This window comes from Rhinolophus hipposideros (genome assembly GCF_964194185.1).
Source record: "Rhinolophus hipposideros genome assembly, chromosome: 8".
Classification (NCBI taxonomy): Eukaryota; Metazoa; Chordata; class Mammalia; order Chiroptera; family Rhinolophidae; genus Rhinolophus; species Rhinolophus hipposideros.
In genome coordinates, this window is record NC_138054.1 from 90,677,643 (window position 1) to 90,691,623 (window position 13,981).

The 13,981-nt window shown below is 42.2% G+C and overlaps 1 protein-coding gene across 1 annotated transcript; it reads left to right on the forward strand.

Moving 5' to 3' along the window:
- Positions 1 to 302: 302 nt before the first annotated feature.
- UTS2 (urotensin 2) lies at positions 303 to 12,958 on the forward strand (the record flags this gene model as incomplete). The annotated part of the gene is made up of 4 exons (XM_081056635.1): positions 303 to 405; positions 3,892 to 4,002; positions 11,349 to 11,392; positions 12,851 to 12,958. The coding sequence occupies 4 exons, from the start codon at positions 303 to 305 to the stop codon at positions 12,956 to 12,958; spliced, it is 366 nt and encodes a 121-aa protein (XP_080912761.1).
- Between the last annotated feature and the right edge of the window lie 1,023 nt (positions 12,959 to 13,981).

The window sequence follows — 13,981 nt, forward strand, 5'->3', positions numbered from 1 at the left end:
GCTCTAAGTCACTCCTTTTGCCAGGTTTCTAAACTCAACTGTTCTTTCTTTATATAATACCTACGTTACACACCAGGCAACAAGACGTAAATTTATTGTCTATGAGTTGTTACCCTAAAAAATTACATCAATGCAAAGCGATTGCCTTTTAGCCTTGATAGCCAATAAATGTATTTGATGGTTTTTTTTGGAGGGGTGGGATGAGGTCATAGGATAATATATATAGTCACTGATCACAGAATGCGAAGGAGCACACTGCAAGTTCTGGACAACAGAAGGAAGGCTTGTACCTCTTGCCAATCATGTACAAGCTGGCTTCCTGCTGGCTGCTTTTCATAGGATGCTGCAATCCTCTCTTCTCCCTCCCGGTCCTTGATGCCAGGCACGAGCCCCTGCAGTTCTCAGGTAAGATGAATTTTCTCCCTTATGTTAGTTGTGAAAGAGTCTTCAAGCAAGTCTTCAATGCTATGTTAGAAATAAGAATGGGAATTCTTGCCTACAGGAGACTTGTTAAATTAATAGTCCAAGCTCTGAAAAGGTTATCAAGGATCCTTACAGCACATTTCAGGTTCAGTAATGGATACAGTTTTTGTTTTTCTTTTTTCTTTCTAAAATGTAAGAGTAGAAGGGTGGTAGCATTGCTTATTTCACATCACTTCTATAATTCAATTTTTGGTGTTGGTCAGCTTTTTTTTTTTCAATTTTAAAAAGTGCACTAAAATTAAAACATTATTGTCTTATAATAATATAAGACAGGGTCTTATATTAATTTTTGCTCCAAAAGATGCATTGGAGCTGATTGTCCGGCTGGGTCTTATTTTTGGGGAAACATGCATTTTTGATTTGATATAACAAAGGCTTTAATGTAATTTTTGCTAGAAGATTTTGCATTTTTTCATTACTGTTATATTTTATTTAACCTGACAGAATGACTGATTGTTATGTCATTGTATTAGTGTTGTGAATAATCATGAGAAATGTTTTGAGATAGAGTATATTTGTGAATATTATTTTATGACTTTTTCCATTTAGTAGAAAACTTCCCATCAAAATGAAAAACTAAAAAAAATTACTTTCCACTGCATAATCTGGAAATCATAGATTGAAGCTTATTTTTCTGTGAATAAAACCTATTCAATAAAGTACTATTCTTTAATAAATAAATAAATAAATAAATAAATAAAAAATTTAAAACATTATTACTTTCAGTTTTTATTTTAAATGAACTGGTTGAATGTAGAATTTGGTTGTTCCAATGGTAGATTAAAATGTTTTAATTTTACCCCTTATTATTTTAAGTTAAAAAGTAACCATCTGACATGTATTATATGAAACAAAAATGTTTATTAAAAATTTAAAGTGACAAGCTTGAGCTAGGAATGTCATAGATTTCCAAGTATTATCATCCTCCCCTTTTGATTTATACTTCATTTGGTTCAAATCTAAGTTGAATTTTTAAAAAAATATCAAACAGATACACATTTTGCTATTACCTCTTAATTTAAAGAAATAAAAAGGTTGATGCTTAGGTATTAGGTTCCATTAACATTTTAGCTGGATTTTATCTTGTCTTTAATTTGGGTACTTTTAGACATTTTTCTTTAAATAAAGAATAAAAACTCTTTAAGCTATTGATTTTATAATTTCTCATCTCTCAAGTTTCTCCCCAGCAGTTTCCTGATTATTGTTGAGCACTGTTAGTCATTCATGCACTGTCAATCACCTTCTAGGGTCAATAAGCTTATAAATGGCGGTCATTTCAACGGTCAAAGCCAGACATTAACTTTATCCAGTCTCTGCTATTTAAAAAAGAACTGGTGAAAAGCACAAGATGAAATCAAGAATGAATATTCAGATGTTACTGTCATCTTCAACAATTTGCATATCATTATTATGATTTTTAAAAACTTAGATGAAATGAATATAGCATCTCATTTATATTCTGAACAGGTAGCAGCCTATCTTCGAGTTTTTGGCTGAATTTTTTTCTCACTTATTTGTTTCTCCGTAAATGATACTTCATGACATAAATATGTAGCCAAATCTCATGGATTTTCATTAATATTCTTCAGAAATACTGTGAATGTGCTCAGGTGCCTTTATTAATGGTTTGTTCATTGTCTTCCAATTAAGGCTAGAGGTAAGTATTTTGTAAGCCGTGAGCACGCTGGTATTGTATGACTCCTGGAGCCTCCAATCTCAGTATAGTAGCACCTGGCTGAGACAGGTGCCATGGTGCCAAGGTCCACTAGCCACACCTCATACTCAGTCTCCCCACACCTCACACGCACTGTCCCCACACCTCACAACACGCACTCTCCCCACATCTCACATGCACTCTCCCCACACCTCATACTCTCCCCACATCTCACATGCACTCTCCCCACACCTCATACTCTCCCCACACCTCACATGCACTCTCCCCACACCTCACATGCACTCTCCCCACACCTCACAACACGCACTCTCCCCACATCTCACATGCACTCTCCCCACACCTCATACTCTCCCCACACCTCACACGCACTCTCCCCACACCTCACACACATTCTCCCCACACCTCACATGCACTCTCCCCACACCTCACACGCACTCTCCCCACACCTCACACGGACTCTCCCCACACCTCACACGCACTCTCCCCACACCTCACACGGACTCTCCCTACACCTCACACGCACTCTCCCCACACCTCACACGCACTCTCCCCACACCTCACACGCACTCTCCCCACACCTCACATGCACTCTCCCCACACATCATACTCTCCCCACACCTCACACGCAATCTCCCCACACCTCATATGGACTCTCCCCACACCTCACACGCACTCTCCCCACACCTCACATGCACTCTCCCCACACCTCATACTCTCCCCACACCTCACACGCACTCTCCCCACACCTCACACACTCTCCCCACACCTCACACGCACTCTCCCCACACCTCATACTCTCCCCACACCTCACACGCACTCTCCCCACACCTCACACGCACTCTCCCCACACCTCACACGCACTCTCCCACACCTCACATGCACTCTCCCCACACCTCACATGCACTCTCCCCACACCTCACACACACTCTCCCCACACCTCACATGGACTCTCCCTACACTTCACACGCACTCTCCCCACACCTCACATGGACTCTCCCTACACCTCACACGCACTCTCCCCACACCTCACATGCACTCTCCTTACACCTCACACACACTTTCCATACACCTTACAGGCATTTTCCATACACATCTTATGTACACGTATTATACATCTTATGGACCTTAAGCTGACCACATTTCACACCGGAAAGGTTATTATCAAGTTCTTTAAAGACTACTTCAAAGCTGACTGTTTTCTAACAATAATTGTATATAAATCTTGAAGCCCAGAAGTGTAAGAGGTGGTGCCATCTTATTTACTTCACAGGAGGAACATAATCTTGTCTTTTGGAAAACTACTCTTTTGTTTTTCCTCTCCAATTTTACCACTCAAATATCTAAAAGCAAAAAGACAATGGGCAGCAGTATCAAGAGAAGTGAGGAAGAACCACTTCTCAAGTGGAAACGTTTGTAACTGATTCTGGGGCTCAGATCTATTCCCTTATTCAAGGCAGCGGAGCAGCTCAGCAGGTCACCCAGGCAGTAAAGAGACAGAATGTGATCCACTCCTTTTTATTTCGTCCTGTGCAAATCAGACTGTGCAAATCAGACTGTAGCATTTCTACTTCTCTGTTACGATACCGTGAATGACAAATCACAGACTTAGCATTTGAAGTCTTTTTAGTGTGATCTTCCTGTCCTTGGTATCCCCCAAAGGACAATAGAAAACAGAGTAACTAATTGAAGAATGTACCGAGTTACTAATACCTATCATCAATTGCTGCGTGCAGCCCCTGATGAAGATACGCGATCACTCTGGGATGAACTGGAGAGAGCGTCCCTTCTGCAGAGACTGTGGGAGACAGTAGGTGCAAAGGGAGCTGATGGCCTCAGGAAAGCAGGTAAAAGGATTCTTGTGGTTACACGTTGTCTGACTTGGCTGCTACTAAACTGACTCTATTTTCATCTATTAGATGAGGTAAAGCCCTATTTTGGAACATAATATGAGCTATATAAAAGAAGTAAACTAATTACCCAACAATCTCCCTTCCTGGCATAAGGACTCCCTCTGCAATCTTTTGTTTTCTTTTTTCAGCAACTCCCCACAAACATAATGCTCTACTTGGTACCTCAGCGTATTCCTTCTCTGTATGGACCTTTATTTGGGCAGGAAGGAAGGTATTATCCCAGTTTCCAATAAGTGCAATCTTAAGTGCTGGTTTCCCACTTACTATAATCTTAAGCAAATTACCTACTCTTTCTGTACTTCAGTTTCTTAATCAGTAAACACAAATGATAAAAATACCCCCCTCATAGGGTTAGGGTCAAGAATCAATGAGAAAAATAAAATGTACAGCGCAGCCACACACAAAATGATAAAAAAAAAAAAGTGTCAGCTTTTACTAGAGGCACACCTCGGAGATACTGCGAATTCGGTTCCAGACCACCGCAATGAAGTGAGTCACACCATAAAATGAATTTTTTGTTTTCCCGGTGCATATAAAAGTTATGTTTACACTGTATGTATTCTACTAAGTGTGCAACAGTATTATGTCTAAAACAATGTACACACCTTCACTAAAAAATGCTTTCTTGCTAAAAAATGCTAACATCATCTAAACTTCAGAGAGTTGTGATCTTTTTATTGGTGAGGGCCGTGCCTCAATGTTGATGGCTGCTGACGATCAGGGTGGTGGTTGCTGAAGGCTGAGGTGGCTGTGGCAATTTCTTAAAATAAGACAACAATGAAATGCACCTCATCGATTGACTCTTCCTTTCATGAACAATTTCTCTGTAGCATGCGATGCTGTTTGATAGCATTTTACCCACAACAGAAATTTGAAAATAGGAGTCAATTCTCTCACACCCTGCTGCTACTTTACCAAATTTATGTAATATTCTAAATCCTTTGCTGTCATTTCAACAATATTCATGGCATTTTCACCAGGAATAGATTCCATCTCAAGAAACCACTTTCCTTGCTTATCCATTAAGAAGCAACTCATCTGTTAAAGTTTTATCAATAGATTGCAAGCAATTCAGTCACATCTGATTCCTATTCTAATTCTGATTCTCTTGCTATTTCCACCACACCTGCAGTTACTTCCTCCACTGAGGTCTTAAACCCTTCAAAGACTTCCATTGGGATTGGAATCACCTTCTTCTAAACTCCTGTTAATGCTGATATTTTGACCTTTTCCCATGAATCACAAATGTTCTCAAAGGCATCTAGAATGGTGAATCCTTTCCAGAAGGTTTTCAATTGACTTTGCTCAGATCCCCATAGGAATCACTATGTATGGCAGCTATAACCTTACAAAATGTATTTCTTAAATGATAAGACTTGAAAGTCAAAATGACTCCTCGATCCGCGAGCAGTACAATGGATGCTGTGCTAGCAGACAGGAGAACAGCATTAATCTCGTCGTCCATCTCCATCAGAGCACGCGGGTGCTCCGTCAGGTGCACTGTCAATGAGCAGTAATATTTTGAAAGAAGTATTTTTTCTAAGCAGTAGGTGCCAACAGTGGGCTTAAAATATTCAGTAAAACACGTTGTAAACAGACGAGCTGTCATCCAGGCTTTGCTGCTCCATCTATAGCACAAGCAGAGTAGATGGAGCATCATTCTTAAGGGCCCTAGGATTTTCAGATTGGTAAATGGACACTGGCTTCAGCTTAGTCACCAGCTGCACGAGCCCCTCACAAGAGTCAGCGGGTCCTCTGAAGCTTTGAACCCAGGCACCGACTTCTCCTCTCTAGCAGCTATGAAAGTCCTAGACGGCATCTTCTTCCAGTACAAGGCGCTTCATCTACATTGACAGCCGTCGTTTAGTGGAGCCACCTTCACTAGTTATTTTAGCTCAACCTTCTGGATAACCTGCTGCAGCTTCTCCATCAGCACTTGCTGCTTCACCTGGCACTTCATGTTAGGACACTGCTTCTTAAACCTCACGACCATCCTCTGCTAGCTTCCACTTTTCCTCTGCAGCCTCCTCCCCTCTCATCCTCCCAGAACCGAAAAGTTCTGGCCTCGCCCTGGATTAGGCTTTGGCTTAAGGGAATGTTGTGGCTGGTTTGATCTTCTATCCAGACCACCACACTTTCTCTGTGTCAGCAATAAGGCTGTTTCACTTTCTTATCATTCCTGCGTTCACTGGAGTAGCGCTTTTAATTTCCTTCAAGAACTTTCCCTTTGCATTCACAACTTGGCTAACTGGAGCAAGAGGCCTAGCTTTCAGCCTAGCTCAGCTTTCAACACACCTTCCTCACATTAGCTTTTTGATTTAAAGGAGACGCACAACTCTTTCTTTCACTTAAACACCTAGAGACCATTTCATGGTTACTCATTGGCCTAATTTCAATACTGTTGTGTCTCAGGGAATAGGGGAGTCCAAGAAGAGGGACAGAGACAAGGGAATGTCTAGTGGGTGGAGCAGTCAGAACACACACAATATGGAAGTCCCCGTCTTATATGGGTGTGATTCAGGTCCCCCAAAACAATTACAGTAGTAATATCAAAGATCACTGACCATAGAATACCATAACAAATATAATAATAATGAAAAAGTTTGAAGTATTGTGAGCATTACCAAAATGTGACCCAGAGACATGAAGTGAGTAAATGTTGGAAAAACAATGCTGATAGCCTTGCTTAAAGTAGGGTTACCACAAATCTTCAATTTGTAAAAACGCAACGTCTGTGAAGTGCAATAAAACAAGGCATGCCTGTATTTTCTCCATGACTATTCCTCTAAGCATTGATACAAATGCTCAGGATATTTTTTTGGGGAAAAATGAAGCCTTTTTGAAGATCCAAGATGGCGGAGTAGATAAATGCTGTACTTACCTCATCTCGTGAACACATCAAAATTACAACTAAATTATAGAACAATCAACCTAGAGGACCAACTGAAGTCCAGCTGAACAGAAGTTTTATAACTAATGGTATAAAGAAGCCATGCTGAGACTGGTAGGAGCGGCAGAGACGCGAAAGGGGCCGGTCCCACACCCACGTGTGGCAGATGAAAACTGGGAGAGATGTCTCGGCCAGAGTTCCCCCTGGAGGAGCAAGGGACCCCGCCTCACACCAGGCTCCCAGCCCAGAGTACTGAAGCCAGGATGTGGAGACCTCACAACTTCTGGCTGTGAAAAACAACTTCTGACAGTTCCGGGTGGGACGGAAGGCAGCGAGGAAGCCAGAAGTCCTCTTAAACAACCCGCGCAGGCACTCACCTTGGGCTCCAGCGGAAGGACGGTCACTCGGAGGGCGTTGGAGACATATGAGGTGTAGACTGAGGTGTGTAACTTCGCAGCGAGCACTGGAGGACAGTCCCCATTCTCCCTGTGTGGAGCCCTCCTCCGTGCAGCCGGCAGGCAAGCGCCATGTTTCCTGTGTTGAGCCCGCCCCCAAAGGCCAAACCTGAATCTGATTGGCCCGGTGAGCTCTGCGGCTCTGCCCGGCAGACTCACTGAGACACTGCCTCACCCAACTTGCCTACTGTAGGAGGCTTTATTAGCCGGCGAACTTTACGGAGCCAGCAGGTGACAGCCGGCCTCGAAGTATCCTGGCTTTTTGTGTAGCTACCCCTAGACCTGGTACTGGTGGCAGCCATCCTCATTTCACAGAGTGGCCGCTCCCACTGCTTCCAGGTACAGTACAGGCAGTGGCCAACCATGGATCGCTTTGTAACTCCTGCCAGGTACTCCCTGACTAGTCACAGGCAGTGGCTGACCTGGGCCTGCACTGGAGCCCCTCTGAAGTGGCCCCTGAATGAATGTACTTGGAGGTTGGCTTCAGGCCACATCAGAGCACCACCCAATTAGCACCACAAGTGGCACACCTAAAGGGCCATCTCAACAAGCACCAGAACCCACCGGGGCGAATCCTGCTCTGTGGGATAAGCCTCCCACACAGCAGCCCGTCAGCTGGGGATGTGGCCAAACCCCACAGCCAGTCAGCCTGAGAGTTAGTACCACCCACTGACGTGCCAACAGCAATCAAGGCTCAACTACAAGAGAAGGGCACACACAACCCACACAGGGGACATTCCTGGAGCACCCAGAGCAAGTGACCAGGGAGACTGTGCCAGGGCCCCACAGAGCACCTACTACATAAGGCCACCCGGCCAAGACTGGGAGACATAGGAGATCTGCCTAATACATAGAAACAAACACAGAGAGGCAGCCAGAACGAGGAAACAAAGAAATATGTCCCTAATGAAAGAACAGGAGAAAACTCCAAAAAAAGAACTAAATGTAATGGAGGCAAGCAACCTACCAGATACACAGTTCAAAACAATGGTTATAAGGATGCTCAAAGAACTTAGTGAGAACTTCAACAGAGAGATAGGAAGCATAAAAACAGACATAGAAACCATAGAAAAGAACCAGTCGGAAGTGAAGAATACAATAACTGAAATGAAGAATGGACTACAAGGAATCACCAGCAGACTAGAGGAAGCAGAGGACTGAATCAGCGATTTGGTAAAGGTAGTAAAACCCAACTGGAACAGCAAAAAGAAAAAAGAATCCAAAAACATGAGGATAACTTAAGAGACCTTTGGGATAACATCAAGTGTACCTACATTTGCATCACAGGGGTACCAGAAGAAGAAGAGAGAAAGCAAGGGATTGAAAACTTATTTGAAAAAATAGTGACTGAAAACCTTCCTAATCTGGTCAAAGAAATAGACATATAAGCCCAGAAAACACAGAGTCCCAAAAAAGATGAACCCAAACAGGCCCACACCAAGATACATCATAATTAAAATGGCACAGGTTAAAGACAAAGAGAGAATCCTAAAAGCAGCAAGAGAAAAGCAGTTAGTTACCTACAAGGGAGCTCCTATAAGATAATCAGCTGATTTCTCAACAGAAACTTTATAGGTCAGAAGGGATGGGCACAGAATATCAAAGCAATGAAAAGCAAGGACCCACAAGCAAGATTACTCTACCCAGTAAAGCTAATCATTTAAAATTGAAGGAGAGATAAAGAGCTTCCCAGACAAGAAAAAAACTAAAGGAATTCACCAACACACCAAACTAGTATTACAAGAAATCCTAGAGGAACTTCTTTAAGATTGGGGGTTGGGGGGGATAAAAAATATTAATAAAATGGCAATAATTACAAATCTACCAACAATTACTTTCAATGTAAGTGGTTAAATGCTCCCATCAAAAACACAGCGTGGCTGAATGGCTAAGAAAACAAAACCCTTACATATGCTGCCTACAAGAGACTTGATTCACATTGAAAGACACACACAAAGTAAAGGTATGAAAAAAGTTATTTCATAAAAATGGAAACGAAAAAAAAGCTGGGGTATGGGGCTGGCCCAGTGGCTCAGGCAGTTGGAGCTCCGTGCTCCTAACTCCGAAGGCTGCCAGTTCATTCCCACATGGGCCAGTGGGCTCTCAAGCACAAGTTTGCTTGTTCAACTCCTCGAGGCCCGCAAGGGATGGTGGGCTCCGCCCCCTGCAACTAAAATTGAACATGGCTCCTTGAGCTGAGCTGCTGCTGAGCTCCCGGATGGCTCAGTTGGTTGGGAGAGCAAGCTCTCAACCACAAGGTTGCCCGTTCGATTACTCGACTCTCACAAAGGATGGTTGGCTGCGCCCCCCTGCAACTATCAATGGCAACTGAACTTCGAGCTGAGCTACGCCCTCCACAACTAAGACTGAAAGGACAACAACTTGAAGCTGAACGGCACCCTCCACAACTAAGAAAGGACAACTTGACTTGGATAAAAGGCCTGGAAGTACACACTGTTCCCCAATAAAATCCTGTTTCCCTTCCCCAATAAAATCTTTAAAAAAACCACAAAAAACAAGCTGGGGTAGCAATACTTATACCAGACAAAATAGACTTTAAAAAAAGGCTACAAACAAGAGACAAAGAAGGACCCAGTAATCTCACTTCCAGGTATTTATTCAAAGAAACCCAAACGCTACTTTGAGGGGATGTGCGCATCCATATGTTCATTGCAGCATTGTTTACAATAGCCAAGACATGGACGCAGCCTGGGTGTCCATCGATAGATGAACGGATAAAGAGGAGGTGGTACATATATACAATGGAATATTGCTTGGCCAGGGAAGGGAATGTGTCTTGCCATCTGCAGTGGCATGGATAGACCTAGAGGGTACTGGGCTGAGTGGAGTACGTCAGACAGAGAAAGACAGATGCAGTGTAATTTCACTTGTATGTGGAATCTAAAGAACAAAATAGACAAACGAGAAACAAATTCATAGATACAGAGAATAATTTGATAGTTGCCAGGTGAGAGGGGGATTAAAGGAATGGGCGAAAAGGGGAAAGGGATTAAGAAGTACAATTTGTTGTAACACAGTAGTCATGGGGAGATAGGGTATAGCATAAGGATTATATTCAATAATATTGTAATAACTATGTATGGTATCAGGTGGGTACTAGATTTTTTGGGGTATTAGATGAGAAGGTGTTGGGGGCTGGGTAAAAAAAGGGGGGGATTAAGAAGTACAAATTGGTAGTTACAAAATAGCCATCGGGATATAAAGTGAAGCATAGAGGACAGTCATGCTTCAGTATGACTGTATTCAATAATACAGTAATTCAATAATACATTAATAACTATGTATGGTGCCAGGTGGGTACTAGTCAGGGGGATCACTTCTTAAATTATACAAATGTCTAACCACTATGCTGTACATCTGAAATTAATATAATGTTGAATGTCAACTGTAACTGAAAAATTTAAAAGGGAGGAAAAAGTGAAGGGCAATAAATGGTCCAAATTTCCAGGTATAAAACAAATAATGGGAGTGTAATGTACAGCATGGGGAATAGAGTCAACAATATTGTGACAGCGTGGTATGGTGTCAGATGGTTGCTGGACTTACCATGATGATCACTTCTTTAGGTATATAAAGGTTGAACTATGGTGTACACCTGAAACTCATATTGTATGTTAGCTATATTTTAATAAAAATCTTTTAAAAATGGAGCCTTTCAACAGACATTGTTTAATAGAAAGTTCATTTTTATAAAGTACTTTTGATAAACTACTGAACTGCTAACTTGTTGAGGAAATTCCGTAGGTAAGAGAAAACAAGAGTGCCTGACTATCTGCCTTCAAGTAAATAATGCTGCAGTGTGAAAAAAAACAACAGAAACTAGACATGATTTAGTAATATTCTGTGTGTTTTAAATAAGCATAAAAGAGAACAACAGATCTGATGACGAATGGTTTCAAAACATTGTTTTCCAGATCCCAGTACCAACGTTGTTAACCCAAGAGGAAGTATGAGGAAGGTAAGTGACTCTATCTATGAGTTAGGTTACAAAAGGTGACTTCAGAGAATCCTAAATTCATGAACTACCGTAGACCCGTGTTTTTGGTAGGAATCACACCTTAAAATAACTGGCCAGTCAGTGCTATTTCAAAGCATTAATTTTTCCAAATTGTTTTTAAAAACTTTTTTCCAAATTTTGATTCATAGAAAATGTGAATACAAGAACTTACCTAGTACCTGTCTTGGATAAATTATATATATACATATATATAAATATGTAAGGGCCGTGCTCTCCAGTTTGTCATCCGCATGTGCTGTCTCATTTATCATCTTCACATGTGGTCTGTGGACCAGCAGCACTGGTGTCACCTGGAAACTTGTGAGAAATGCTGAACCTGACCCCACCCCCAGCACCCAATCAAAATCTGCAGCTTAAGAGGATCCCCAGGTGATCCATATGCCCACTGAAGTGTGCAAAGCCCCGCAATGTAACATCTGACTGGAAGGACGACATGCCCCAAACACTGTGATAGATGGAGTACACAAGTACGCAGCAGAGAGGAAATACGACATTATGTGGGGTGTAGAGGAGACTGCTGATAGAGAATGACGAGTGACATCAAATGGTGTACAATTAATTAAGAAATGATGTACAATTAATGCAGGACCTTAAAAGCTAAAAGAACAATCTGTATTTGATCATTATCAAACCCCCAACTCTAAATTAGTGTTCCCTAAAGGGTTTCTTGGGTACACAAGGCCATGAGCCAGTCCAGGCCGTGCTGTCCTAGCCCCTCCCTTTCCTGGCGATTCGTGGTGCACATCTGCAGTTAAAGCCTCCAGGAGATCATGAGATAAGCTTTTTAAACTTCAACCAGGCATTTCCCAAACGTTTTGGTGGAGTACCCATTAATATCCTTGTAAAAATATACTCTGGAAAAAGTCAGTCCTGGAGATGGCATATACCATCTGAAGACCCACAGAGGACAAGCCACCCAGAAGGGGATGGCGTGGCTTCCCCGTGTGACTAAGTCAGCATTAGCATTCACATGATTATAGTCTGAAGTGAAGGATTATGGTTCAAAACTCAAATTGTAAAGGTGATTAATAGGATTTGCTCATGCAATTCTAGAATTAAAAATAACCCCCAAACCCAGGGTCCATGCTTACAGAAGTTAATCTGAAGACAAATAAAAGGTCTATTTTACACAGAGGACAATAAATGTACAGAACACATTACCGACAACCTCCTTACATAGGAACAGGTCGGTGAGGGTTTAGGGCACGGCTGAGCAGACGGGTGGGCCAGGCACTGGCACAGCGCCCTTGCAGCCACCTCGTGGGCTCTCCTTGCAGGGATGTCCCACAGAACCAGGGCAAAGGTCCTACGTGCTGACTAATGGCTCTTTCTCCTGCAGGACTCTCAATTCATTGATAACCAATCTGCCTTTCTGCTTGTCTGTTTGGATTGTTTTAGTTTCAGGTTTTCTCTGGACAAGATCCCAACATTTTACGGAGCAAAATCAGAAGACAATATAAGAAACACGAACCTCTCTCTGAATGTTTCTGGAAATACTGTGTCTGAAGTAAAATGAACATCTATTAGTCAACTCAAAAACAACCATCTTAGGAAATTAAAAATCAAAATGCTTGATTTGAAAACAGTATAGAAGAAATACTAGGCAAATTTTACCCTGTTCATTATTATTTGGAAAATAAATCCTATGTTTTGCAAATACCACGAGTGGCTATTTTACTTATAAACATATGCTAAAAATCTGTAATTCTCATTTCCATCAATTTATCCTTTAATAATTCTGAGAATTTGAAAGTAAAGCTAATAAATGAACAGAAGCAAATGCTAAGAAAAAGTCATAAAATAAAATTTAGTTAAAATAGTCAAACCACAAATCATTTAAAAAAGCACATTATCTTAGCTACAGTGTCCTCGCAACCCTTACAAATGACAACGTAAGTTATTACTTAAAAAAACACAAATCAGCATCTTAGCTTGGAAACCTCTCTGAAGTGCAGGCTGCCTAAGCATGAGGGCTGGGAACGGGCTGAGTTCTCTTTGGTGACAGATGGCGAAGGACGTTCACATGCTCCTCCCTGGGTGGACCCCAGTCCCGAACACATGAAAACTTCTGTCTCTTAACACAGAACTTGTTTGAACCAGTTCCCTTATACTAGAAACATGCCTTCATAATCTGTGTGCTACAGAGAAAAACGCTCGGGTGGGACTTAAGGCTGTGCAATGGAAGAAATGGCTTGGGTTGTTAATTTTTGAAAAGCATTTACGTGTTGTCCATACCACCTTCCATTCTGTTAAGACATCTACACAAACGTAGCTTCGACAGTAGAGGATACGCACTGTGAGCTCCTGAGAGCTCCGTGCAACACAGAACCAGGCCCACAGGAGAGCGAAACTGCTCGTGAGAAACTTGCGCTTCTCTGCTTGGCTCTGCCGTTCTGACACACGGCCACCCCACCTGGGGGGAAGGATGCGTCAGATCCGCACAACCCGCCACCCACACTTGCTGCTGATCTTGTCCGCAGCCATCAGAAACCTCCCACAGAGCACGGGTTTTACTTTCCTTACTGAACA